At 45.5% G+C, this 13,526-nt stretch overlaps 1 protein-coding gene across 1 annotated transcript in view; it reads right to left on the minus strand.

Moving 5' to 3' along the window:
- Window positions 1–10,134: 10,134 nt before the first annotated feature.
- The window catches only part of LOC140455576 (uncharacterized), a 65,771-nt gene continuing 62,379 nt past the window's right edge, over window positions 10,135–13,526 (minus strand). The window contains exons 13-16 of the mRNA XM_072550497.1: window positions 13,035–13,154; window positions 12,070–12,102; window positions 11,318–11,353; window positions 10,135–10,570 (exon numbers count right to left, since the gene is read on the minus strand). Of these exons, the coding sequence (XP_072406598.1) occupies window positions 11,322–11,353; window positions 12,070–12,102; window positions 13,035–13,154 (185 nt within the window). The 3' untranslated portion in view covers window positions 10,135–10,570; window positions 11,318–11,321. The remainder of the gene's footprint in view (window positions 10,571–11,317; window positions 11,354–12,069; window positions 12,103–13,034; window positions 13,155–13,526) is intronic.

Here is a 13,526-nt window from a genome sequence, read left to right on the forward strand (position 1 = left end):
GTCTCTGTCAAACAATCCAGAGCAGGAACCTCACTGTCCTTCACTGAGCTTTTTAATCAACCCTTTATACACGGCCAGTAGGATGTTGGTGTCTGGAATAACCCGGCCTATTCAACCATGAAGGCATCACAGCTGAGCCTGGGCTGGGTTAAACATGGAGTCTCTTTCTCCTCCCTGCAGTGTTTACAAGACTTTAGACCAGGAATGATGAAGCTGTTTGGCTTCTCCCAATCGATGTGAAAATTAAAATTCTCCATTGGAACCATTTCCCATTTGCTCGGAGCTTCTCTGATCTCGGGGTTCCTGCTGTCAGGAGACCTGGACACAAATCCCATCAAGAGTCTCCCAGACTGTGCTGCCTTCAATGTGTAAAAGATCAGGCTGGCTGTATAACAGGCGGCTGATCAAACATCCCCCATTTCAAACTCTCCCCAAGAGATTCACATTCACCCCAGACACAGAGAGAGAGGGAGAGAGAGAGAGAATGAAAAGCTGAATTCTGTACTTCCCGGGAGAGACCCGGGAAAAACACAGGGAGATGGAGAGAAGGATCAGCAATATTCTGGGAATCCACTCTCCCTATTCCAATCAGGGATTGGGAATAAAAAGTGATTGGAAAATATCTGCTGTTCACAAACTGAAAAATTAACAAACTAAACATTCTTTCCTCCCCATGATGCCATTTCCCAATCGACAAAGTAATTTGATCATTTGCTGAACTTGAAGCTGCCGAACCAGTCTCAGTCCCAGTCTCAGTAAAAAAACCCAATAAAGAGATGAACAGATTCCTGTCACCAGTTCCCAGGGAGATCAGACACAGACAGGTTGAGTTACTCGCTGTGAAACAGACACAGGGAAAACTGACCTTTCTCCCGTTGGCAGGACACAGGGTGTGGGGTCTCTGTGGGATACCCTTCGGTGGGTCAGGGTGGACTTGTTGGGCCAAATGGCCTGTCCCCACACTGTAGGGAGTCTATGAATCGATGATTCTAAAAACAGCCATCTCATGTTCAGATTAACTTGTACCAGAAGCTGACAGAAAACAATTTCAAAATCTAACGGAAGAACTTGGTCAAAGTTTGAAAAAATCAAAGTAACATTGTGAAGTGGATAAGGCCATGAAAATAAATCAGACACAGATCACAGTCTTGGAGAGACTTATTTGTTGGAGTTCAACAATTCACTTTGTGAAGTATTGGTAACTCATGATGAAGAGCAGAGAGTTAAAACTGCGAAGAATTTCCTTCTGTTATAAAGTGGAGGTTGAGACCCCCGCCCTGTGAATTAAACCGAAATGCCCAAAGAGGAGCCCCTCACCTCATAATCTGTAAAAGGGGGGTGTGCAGAGTGGTGTATCCTGCTTCTCAGCAACTTCAAGTGGTTCAATAAAATAAATCCCTGACACTCACTTTAAAATCAACTCGTCACCATCTATTTACCTCACTCGAACAGTGAGCAAATTAACTAAAGTATTAACAAGCAGAATAAATCCTGATTAACTTATAATTATGCCCAATTACAGCAAGATTCTAATGATATGCTGTTCCAATAAAGACCAGTCCCATTTATACACAAAAAAAAAATTAGTCTTTCAAAATTACAGCCATGTCTTCTGGAATGTTCTGTGCCTTCTCCAACAATTCTTCAGTCGGGAATATTAACGAGCTGTACCATTTTTATTTTGATGGTGGTTTCTCTAAGACGTAGATGAGGCTGTGAGAGCCAGCGATTCTCTCCTGAGAGCTGAGGGCTGTTGGCTCTGCTGGAGGGCAGTTAGCTCTGGGGTCTTTATCCAACTGCCCCCTTCCTTTACCCCCCTGATGACATATCAATATTTCACACAATAGGATTGGTCTTCTGTTGTTAAAATCATCAGCCTTAAATTTAATAGATTTTTGGTATCTAAGTCGCTGCTCAAATTAATTGGCTAAATTCAAAAGCCTGTTGTATTGAAAGAAAACCTGGCGGTTAGCCTGCCAACTGCATGGTCTTTCCATGTAATGTGTTAGTTTGAGTGCTGTCTGTGTACTTGCAAACTTTCAAGCTGCTGCTTACGGACATACATTTTAAATCTCTCAGCATGGATAAAGCACACAATCTTTTAAAGGGACCATGCAATGCATTCCCCCATCCACCCTTAGCATTTTACAAACTCCAAATTCTAACTTTCTGCCTTCCAATCCACAAGTATTCTCCTCAACTTTGCAACACTTGTGTGAGGAAAGTTTCCTCATGTTTACCAAGAGGAGTGGGAAAAAAATTAAGATTCTCAGAGATATGAAAGCACATCAATCTTTGTTAGGGAGAGATAAGGAGATGTGTAATTAGAAAGAGTATTGCTAGAATAGATGGAGTTCATGGTGTGAAATAGAGTGTTCTTCCTTGTAAGGCTAAGTTAGAGAGTCGGCTGAAAAATGATGGGAGGAGTAAGAGAAATTCTCGGTTCCAGAACAGTTTATCCTGGGATCTTTCCTGAATGTGTGATAACAAGGTCACAAAACCACAGGTAGAACAGAAGGAGAGATCAAAGAGAAAAGATAAGGAAGTTAAAATTCAATTATCAGAAACGATATTTGTTCAAGTTGTTGAGAAAAAGCAAGTACAGTTGAATAACAAAGCGGGCATTTTCTACTTCAGAGAAGTTCGCTAAGTTACAATTGAAAGGTGGAAAGATAAAACAGTTGAACCAAAAAGGCAAATGTGCGCATATCCCACAAGTCACTATCTTAAAAACGAAGTATTGATGAGGAAATGGAGACCACCACATGTTCAAGTGGGTGAAAAATGGGCAGAAGCTCATCAAGTTGTATTACTGGTGTGTGATATAAAGGAGATGTTGTAGGTAGCACCATGAGAGTTACCAGCAGGAGGTCATTTGGGAATAAGTAAAACTCAAGCAAAAATAGAAGTCTATTTTTCTTGACCTGGACTGCAGAAAGATGTCATTGCATTTTGCCAGACATGTCAGACATGTCAGACAATTGGAAAACTCATTTATTAATAAAACCAACACCTTTAATACCTATTCCAGCATTTGATGAATCTTTTACAGAAGTTTTGATTATTGCATCAGACCCAACCCTAAAACAAAATGTGGGGATCGGTATTTGTTGACCATAATGGATGTGTCTCTGAGATTTCCAGAGGCCATTCCAGAATGAGATAGCATGGCTGAAAGGAGTGTAGAAGAATTACTCAATTTTTTTCCATCGTTACAGACAACCCGTAGGAATGCAATTGGAAAGGATCAAATTTTTCATCAAACTTATTCAAGGAAATTATAAAGAGCTCAGAAGTCCAAATAATTTAAATTAATTGTGTACCATCCAGAAATGGGGGAGCATTAGAACAATGACATCAAACTTTAAATTGAATTGAATTTATTGTCACGTGTTCTGAGGCACAGTAAAAGGCTTTGTCTTGTGAGCAATACAGGCAGACCACAGAGTTAAGTAGCATAGAGAAGTCAATAATAGGTAAACCGCGGCAAAAACAAAAAAAAACAGTGACAGGCGAATGTTAAGAGTTTGTGAGTCCATTCAGATTTCGAACAACAATAGGGTAGAAACTGTTTAGTAACCAGCAGATCCCTGTGTGCAGGCTTCGCTACCTTCTCCCCAATGGTAGGGGGTTGTAGGGGAGGTTGTAGAAAAACATTCCAGGGTGGGATGGATCTTTGAGAATGCTGGCGGCCTTTCCTTGACAGTGGGCCTGGTAGGTGGATTCTGTAGATGGGAGGTTGGCCTTTGTGATTGTCCGGGCTGAGTTCACCACTCTTTGTAACCGTCTCCGATCTTGAATGGTACAGCTGCCATACCAGGTAGTGATACATCCAGACAGAATACTCTTGAATAGTACACCTATAAAAGACGTGCATCATGCCGAATTTCCTCAGCTGTCTGAGGAAGAAAAGACGTTGTTGGGCTTTTGTAATGAATGTATCCACATGAAGAGTTCAAGAACATTTGTTGTTGATGGTCACTACCAGGAGCTTGGCACTCTCCACTCGTTCCAACTCTATGCTGTTAATGTGCGTCGGGGATTTGGGGGGGGGGGGCATGAGTAACATCCCACCAACAGTCAATAATGAGTTCCTTGGTTTGCCAGCATTGAGCTCGGTTGTTCTCAGTGCACTATTTTCCAGGTCTTCCACTTCCCCATCTGTAGTCTGTTTCATTGCCATCTGAGATTCGGCCGACTGTGGTGGTGTCATCAGCGGACTTGTAAATGGAATTAGTCTGGTATTTGGTGACGCAGTGATGGGTATGCAGTGAGTACAGTAGGGTACTGAGTGCAGACCCCTGGGGGACTCCAGTGTTGAGTGTTAATGAGGATGAAATATTGTTCCCAATCTTCACTGATTGTGGCCTGTGGGTCAGGACAGTCAGGATCCAGGTGCAGAGAGTGGAGCTCAGTCTGAGATCACTAAGTTTAGTCATCAGTCTCGAGGGGATGATAGTGTTGAAGCCTGAACTGTAGTCAACGAGTAGGATTCTTACGTAGCAGCTCTTGGTGTCAAGATGTTCTGGGGAGGAGTGAAGGGCGAGTGATGTGGCATCTGATGTGGATCTGTTGGTCCGATAGGCAAATTGGAGTGGGTTGAGAATTGTGAGGAGGCTGGAGTTGATTAATGCCATGACCAGCCTTTCAAAGCACTTCATGTCCACCGAAGTTAGGGCCAGTGGGCGGTAATCATTGAGACAGGCAGCATGAGCCTTCTCAGGCACAGGGATGATGTTGGCCCCCTCTTGAAACAGGCAGGGGACAGTGGCCTGCTCCAGGGAGAGATTGTAGATGTCCGAGAAGACCTCTGTCAGTTGCTCTGTGCATGCTCTGAGTGCACGGCCTGGTACTCCGTCTGGTCCCATCGCTTTCCTTGGATTCACACAAAGGAAAATTGATCTGACCTCTGATGCAATGACTGTTCGGAAAGGGTCATCAGGACTTGTTGGAATAGGTGTTACCTCTCCGCCAAAATTCTGCCCAAAGCGAGCACAGAAGGTGTTGAGACGATCTGGGAGGGATGTGTCATCGTCTGCTGTCTTGCACTGTCTCTTTTTCAAACCTGTGATGTCATTCAGTCTTTGCCATAGTTGCCGGGTGTCTGTCTGGGTCTCTAGTTTGGATCAGTTTTGGTCCTTGACTGTCTTCATGGCTCTGGGAAGGTCACACCTGGATTCCTTATATTTAAGTGGGTCTCCTGATGTGAAGGCCTCACACCTGGTTTTTAGCAGGTTCTGTATGTCCTGATTCATCCAGGGTTTCCTGTTGGGGAACACCCGGATTTAAACACTGTCTTGAGGGCATACAGTCAAGACCATCCAGGGGATTGTGTTATAAACCCGACCAAATCCCCTCAAAATATTCAGAAGATAGTCTGGACACTGACTTTTTCTTATTTTAAAGCTCAACATGAGATGCTACATTCCAGATGCAATTTGATTGGTCAAACTACCGGATTTAAAGCAGAACACACTTTATTCACCCACTGTAGTCAAAATACAACAAAATAACAACTCTATTAAAAACATAACAGAATAATTGAAGCAATAAATATTAGTAATTAACTGTTCCGAGAGAGTAATATCCCATGCCAGGATTGAAAGATTACATTGAGAAGGTGGGACAAGCAACTTACATTTCACACCTTGAACTACTCAGAGGATACTGGCAGGTGACTTTAACTGAAAGAGTGAAGACCATCTTCAGGATTGGATCCTCAGACACTGGAACCCCATGAGCTGAACATTGTCACCGTGATTCATGGTCAGAGCATCGATAGCTGGCAGCTCAGCTTTTCGATGGACTTCAGTGTCAGGATCTTGTTGAACCACCTGATCTCCATTGGCAGTGTCAGGTAGCTCAGGGGAAAGTGATTCCAGATCATAATGTGGTCTGAATACATGATCCACATTTCACAGACAGAGAGCAGGATCCTGTCAGTAGGTGGATTGCACAGAGTGAGAGAGAAAAGGCAGATAATGAAAGGGAGATGGACAGATATAGGTCAGTGTTAGATGTGTCAGTGTGCACTCATACCCAGCTCACTCAGGAGTGTAGAAAGATATACACGGATGGGGATAAGTACAAAGGCAGAGACATCTGTTTGCACCCACACACAACATACTGATGGACATACACAAACAGATATAGATACAGTGTTAGATAAAGATATCCAGTGATGGTTCATTATCTGGATGGCGTTGGTTCTTCATTGTGCAATGATTGAGATGTTAGGAAGGTAAAATTCCAGTCTACCACAGAGTGGTTCCCAGACCTCATTAACCTAGAGCTCTTCAAGAACACTTACAGGGATGTTTGAAGGAATTGACACCATGAACTATTGACCTTTCAGACACGTAGGGTAAGATGGATCTTCCCCATAGCTCCTCCAGTTCCATCTGAGAGATTAAATATGACCATCCTCTTTCCTGGTTGGAATCTCCAGGACCTGGTTGGTCAAGTTGTTAGTTGAGGAAAACCACATGAGAAGCTAATGAGAACAGGCTCTTGTTTTAAACAGGACTGAGTTTACTTCATGGTAACAGCTCGGTCCAGGATACACTGGCGTGGGGGGTGGGGGGGGGACATTGGTTTAAAGACGATAAGGGAGATATTCATGCTGGGTCTCACCCCTTCAACATCCACATCTGATCCTTTCACCCAAGGCAATGTGACATCATCATATTGGGCAGTGCTTAATGTACTCCTCAGCATTAACCCTTTCAGAGCCAACCCTCATTCACCAATAATATGTGAGACCCAGAGTGGGGCATTTCATGTAAAGGGATTTCAAGTCCCATAGATGCTGAATGAAGCAAGGTCTTTGTCTGCAGCCCTCCCACCACACTACAGGAAGAGATTGATGACCTTATAAAACCTAAAACCCCTTGACTGAGCTGTCTGATTAACGTGATGTGTATATTGTAAAATATAAAGGGACTATCCCGATGTACAGTCACCTCCCCCAGTTGGAAGGACTGAGCCATATGTTTACTGTGAGAGGGGGGGGATCCCAGGGTCCTAGTGCTGTCCTGATGCTCCTGAGCTGGTGGGGGAGGCCTCTTCTCAGCCCCAGCCTTACTGACTCAGAGCCTGAACCTCAGCCTGAGTGTGCTGGAGCTTCCTCGTCACTGGGACCGGTGGGACAGGGTCAGGAGGGGATGGGGATTAGTCTGACAGGGATTAACAGTGTCTGGGAGGATGGGACAGGGTCAGGAGGGATGTGAAAATGTTACATTGTGGGTAATTGAGCATGACCAATCCACCCAAGGTGCACCTGTTCGACTGTGGCAGAAAACTGGAGCACCCGGAGGAACCCCATGCAGACTCAGGGAAACTCCACACAGACAGTCACCCAAGGCTGGAATCAAACTCAGGTCCCTGGTGCTGTGAGGCAGAAGTGCTAACCACTGAGGCATGGTGTCACCCTGGGTCATGGGTTACAGGTCAGTATCAGTCACTGCTAACCCTGGGCTCGCTGGGAATCCCATGGACCCTGGTGTTCTTCCTGGTACTGAGTCGAATTTAGGACACATGCACAGGGGAGACACTCAGACCCTGGGGGTTGGGAGAGTGTGGAAGGGGGGAGTGCAGAGAGAGAAACACCCAGGCTCACCCCCAGGGTCAAGGTTCTGGGTCATGTGACAAAGTGAATTGGGCTATTCCACCAGGAAAGGAAGCACCTGATGGGATTTATAAAACATTAAACAGTCTGGAAAAGGGAAATCTGAGATTGGTTTTAAACTAAACCGAGAGATTCAGAACAGGAGGACACAGTTACAGTGAGAGAGATTCTTCACCCAGTCAGTGATCAATGAGCTAAATCTGACAGGGAGTTTAATGTGAGGGAACATGGAGTGGATTACTTACAGAGAGTCAGGTTGGCCTGTAGGCTTTTGTGAAAAGGAGTTATTACAGAGTCATATAATCACAGAAAATCCTGTATGGGGTTTGGTGGGAAGAGTCGGCTGAAGAGAGCAAACTGTGGGGGTGAGGGGTGGGGGTGGGATTGATGGTGAGAGTCAGGAACAGAGAACCCAGTGTGGCGGGGGGAGGGGGATTGATGGTGAGAGTCATGTACAGAGAACCCAGTGTGAGGGGGGGGGTGGTTACAGCCCATTCTCTGCACTCTCCTCCTACCAATAACCATCATATGGGAACACATTTCCCCATTAAACCTCATGGCACACCCCCTCCCTCCCCTTCTGTAGGATGTGAACAGGTCGAGCAGATGGAGACTGTGTGTCCATGAGGTACTGTGGGTCATCAACACCAGCGGAACTGCCATCCAATACAAACTGTCACCTCATGGCTCAACCCAACCCCCAGTCTCTCATTACCACCAAGCCAGGGGATCAACCCAGTTCAATGAGGAATGTGGGAGGGATCGCAGGAGCAGGACCAGGGAGAGATGAAAAGTGATGTCTTTTTTATTCACTGGAGGGATGTGGGAATCACTGGCTGCTGGAATTTATTTCCCATCCTGAACTGTCCTTGAGAAGGCTGGGGTGAGCTACCTTCCTGAACAGCAGCAGCTCATGCGGTGGAGGGAGGGAATTCCAGGATTTTGACCAAGTGACAGTGAACCAAGTGCAATATACTTCCAAGTAAGGATGGTGTGTGGCTTGGAGGGGAACTTGTAAGTGATGGTGTTGGTCAGTGAAGTGACAGATCAGGACTGATTGTGCAGTAAACAGCAGAGGGAGCAGAGTCAGAACTTAGTGATTCCACAACCGATAGATAAGATCGAAGCTCTGCTGTCCTGTCACATCCAGGTGTGAACATTGAACAACTCCCTGGAGGAGAAAGAGGCTTCTCATTCTGGAATGATACTTTGGTCACTGGATTCCTTCTCCAGAGACAATAACCATGTATCACACCTCCCCCCAGTTTTTGTATTGATTCTGTTTTTGTGGGATGTGGGTGTCTCTGACTGGCCAGCATTTATTACCCATCCCTAGTTGCCCTTGAGAAGGTGGTGGTGATCTGCCTTCTTGAACTGCTGCAGTCTCCCTCCTGTGGGTTGAGCCACAATGCCATGAGGGAGGGAAATCCAGGATTTTGACCAGCAATAGTGAAGGAATGGTGATATATTTCCGAGTGAGGATGGTGAGTGGCTTGGAGGGGAACATGAAGGTGGTGGTGTTCCCATAAATCTGTTGACCTTGACCTTCCAGATGGAGGTGGTTGTGGATTTGGAAGGCACTGTTGAAGGATCTTTGATGAATTTCTCTAGATAGCAAACACTGCTGTAACTGAGTGTCTATCACTTGTTGCTTATGTTATTTGACATGCAAGTCGTCCTGTTTGGTGGCTTCACCAGGTTGACACCTCATCTTCAGGTACGTCTGGTGCTGCTCCTGGCATGCCCTCCTTCACTCCCCATTGAACCAGGGTTGATCCCCTGACTTGGTGTTAATGGTTCAGTGGGGGCTATGCCAGACCATGAGGTTACAGATTGTGCTGGAGTATGGTTCTGCTGCTGTTGGTGGCCCACAGTGCCTCCTGTATATCCAGGCTTGAGCTGCTAGATCTGATCCAAGTCTGTTCCATTTAGCACAGTGATAGTGCCACACAATATGATGGAGGTTATTCCCAATGTGACAGTGGGACTTTGTCTCCACAAGGACAGTGCGATGGTCTCTCTCACTGAGACTGTCATGGACATTTGCACCTGCAGCTGGCAGATTGAAAAGATGGAATCAAGTATGTTTTTCCCTCTTGTTCGTTCCCTCACCACCTGCTGCAGACCCAGTCTAGCAGCTATGTCCTTTAGTACAAGTCTGATTTTGATCATCAAACCCACCAGACACACTCACATCCTCAGGGAATATTGATGGAATGGAAACGATCTCCAGAATCTCCATCAGGTTCTGACACAATCTCCATTCCCTCACACTTGTGTGTTTCCACTCTCTGGGAACGGACTTTCCCTGATTGTGTTGATGGGTATGGAGTTATCATTTGGGATTTGGATTTTACAACAGAGGCTGATGGATGTGATCTTAACTCCCCCAGTTCACATTGAATTGAAGCTCAGCAACTGCTGATTCCAACAGCCACAAGCTGCTGCTGTGTAAATGAATATAATTATTCTTGTGAAATATTGATAAAAATATCACAATTAGCAAGTCAGTAAATAACTTTTAATGATTACAAATGACACATATTGGTGATTGTAGTTAAAGAATGGTGAGAGGTAGCGATAGATTTTAGTAATCAACAATAACTCAGATTTATAATATTTATATATTTATTTAAGAATAGAATATGTAAAACTGATATTTATGTACAGAAATTTGAAATTTGTTAAGGTCAGATGAAAAATCGATTTCTTTCAATATAAAAACTGTCTCCAAGGTCCCTCAGGATGTTGCTTCATTTCAGGTCAATCACTGACCCACTGAAGACAGTGAAGATGAGAAAGTGTGAGGGAGGAACCATCTGTGAAGATCCCTCTGACTGTGACACTGCTCACATTTCTGAGACGGGATGGAAACATGACTTGAGGAGGTCTCACTTGAAGAACCAGGATCCAAACCTGGGGATCTGGGATCCACTGCTCAATCTGTGGAAACACATTCCCAGAAAAATTGATCTCAATCCTGAAGGAATTGAGTGTGAACAATGGACTGTAATTCAGTGTGTCTGCTGTGACATGGAAGGATAGACAATAATGTCCATGATCATACTGGAACAGGAGCATTCCGTTATTCCGCAATGAGGCTCCAGGAATATCCTGCAGTGGGGCCCAGGAAACCCACAAGGTCAGGAGAGACACAAGGCAATCACTTCAGGGTGGGGAGGGGAGGGGAATTAGTCTGACAGGATTTAACAGTGTCTGGGAGGGTGGGACAGGGTCAGGAGGGGAGGGGAATTAGTCTGACAGGATTTAACAGTGTCTGGGAGGGTGGGACAGGGTCAGGAGGGGAGGGGAATGAGTCTGACAGGGTTTAACAGTGTCTGGGAGGGTGGGACAGGGTCAGGAGGGGAGGGGAATGAGTCTGACAGGGTTTAACAGTGACTGGGAGGGTGGGACAGGGTCAGGAGGGGAGGGGAATTAGTCTGACAGGGTTTAGCAGTGACTGGGAGGGTGGGACAGGGTCAGGAGGGGAGGGGAATTAGTCTGACAGGGTTTAACAGTGTCTGGGAGGGTGGGACAGGGTCAGGAGGGGAGGGGAATTAGTCTGACAGGGTTTAACAGTGTCTGGGAGGGTGGGACAGGGTCAGGAGGGATGTGAAAATGTTACAAATAAATCTAGAGAATCTAAATCTAAATAAATTTCAGTCAGAGAAAAGATGACATGTCACTTACTGAATCATGAAGAAGCTGCACTAGAGTCATCAGAAGCTGAGAAAATAAAAACAGAATGTGAGAAGTTATATCAAATATAAAATGAGACTGTGTGAGATATTCTCTATCACTCACTGGACCCAGGATTTAATCGCCCTCAGCATTAAGTAACCAGACTCTCCGAGCACCCCCCAGTGGGAATTAAGGGTGAGCGAGTGGAGGGAGGGGCAGTGGGGGAAGAGAATGGAGGGTGACAATTTGAAGGAGAGACTCTGGGGACATGGAGTAGAGAAACCGGACGATAAGAGAGTGTTGGCTGAGAAACAGCATTGTGAAGAGACGGACCCATCACCCTGAGCAACACCCAGGCAAATATAACTCTACACTCGAATAGGGGCAGCACGGTGGCTCAGTGGTTAGCACTGTTGCCTCACAGCACCAGGGACCCGGGTACAATTCCCACCTCGGGTGACAGTGTGGAGTTTGCACGTTCTCCCCGTGTTTGTGTGGGTTTCCTCCGGGTGCTCCGGTTTCTGCCCACAATCCAAAGGTGTGTAGGTCAGGTGAATGGGCCATGTTACATTGCCCATAGTGTTAGGTGTGTTAGTCAGGTGTAAATATAGGGTTGGGGAATGGGTCTGGGTGGGTTACTCTTTGGAGGTTGTGTGGACTTGTTGGGCTGAAGAGCCTGTTTCCACACTGTAGGGAATCTACTCTACACCTCCCATTACCTTCTCCATCATTCCCAACACTCTGTCCTCTCAGTCACTTACTGGGAGCTGTTGTGTAGGTCCTGCTTGGTGAACCTGCAGAAACAAAATAAATGTCCATTAGGATGGGGAATAATCCATTCTCAGAGAGTGAGAACACAACAAGTGTGAGGGAATGGAGATCGATGTGGGGGTGTTGGTATTGGACTCGTGTGAACACAGTCAGAAATCACACACGGCCCCAAGTTACAGTCCAACAGGTTTGTTTGAAATCACAAGCTTTCTGAGCGTAGCCCCTTCCTCAGGTGAAGTGAGAGAGAAGCACACAGACACCGAATTTATCATCAGGGAGATCAATGGGCAGAGAGATCAAAAGATCATCAAATGGGGTGAGTGGAGTCTCTGCAGGTGATTACAAATGTCAGATGGTGGGAGGAAAGTTTCAACAACTGGATAACAAGAGAAGGGATGACCCAGAATCCCATTAAATGAGGCAGAGAGATCATTCCAAAACATTAAAAATACAGTGGTACTGGAGACAAACCAAGTGCCTGGAATAACATGATCGGTATCAGAGTCACACGCCGAGGGTCAAACCAAAGTAATAAGTCATCCAAAACTGCACAAACTAATTAAGGGAGAGAGATCTTCAAAATGTATCAAGGAGATGGTACCCAAACAAGGCAGGAAGGAAGGTTTTACAGGGATTGAGACAGAAATCCTCATTCCCATACTCCCTTCCATCCTTACACTTTATGGAGATGCTGAAAATCCCTTCCATTCCATTAATATTCAGTCAGTGAGGATCTGATTGGGTGCAGTGGGTTTAATGATCAATATTAGACCTGTTCTGGGCTGATCACACAAAGGAAAATCAGACTGGGAACGAGACGTGTTTATACATGTGTATCTGTGTGTGGGGAGTCAGTCACTTCCATTCCCACAGCGCCCTGTACTCCCAGTACTGGAGATTCCCCCACACTCACCCTGTCCCCTCAGTTCCACATTCCCCTCTCTCTGATTCTTACCTCTCCGTGACCTTTTCCAGATGATTATTCCAATTATCCCGACAATAACAACCAATAGAATGACCATTGATGCAATGATACTTCCAAGTTGGGAATGCAGCCAATTGCTTTCCAGATTTTCTGAAACACATTGGAAATATATCAGGATTCTCTCTGTTCCTGGATTTATTTCTAACCCTGTGTTGATTGGGAACAATTATAACCCTCCGAGCTGTTGGGAATTGTTGGGATTCGTTGAAATGCCGGTTTGACCCTCCCCTGATTTCACTCTCCAGTGAAGTCACCAAGGATCCCATTGATAGGGGTTTAAACATCGTGTTGTACCTGTCCTGGGGGTTACCTCCCCAGACAATTCAGTTCCCATTCTCCCCGATATCTCTGTGTCCTGTCCTTACTAGTGCTGGTGGGGTAGATCAGCCTTGGGTGAGGTGAAGGAGTGAGTGAATGGTTGGAGAGGTGTAGTTAGGTGTCCCAGAAAGGCACTTCCTCAGT

This window comes from Chiloscyllium punctatum, chromosome 30, assembly GCF_047496795.1.
Source record: "Chiloscyllium punctatum isolate Juve2018m chromosome 30, sChiPun1.3, whole genome shotgun sequence".
Lineage (NCBI taxonomy): Eukaryota > Metazoa > Chordata > Chondrichthyes > Orectolobiformes > Hemiscylliidae > Chiloscyllium > Chiloscyllium punctatum.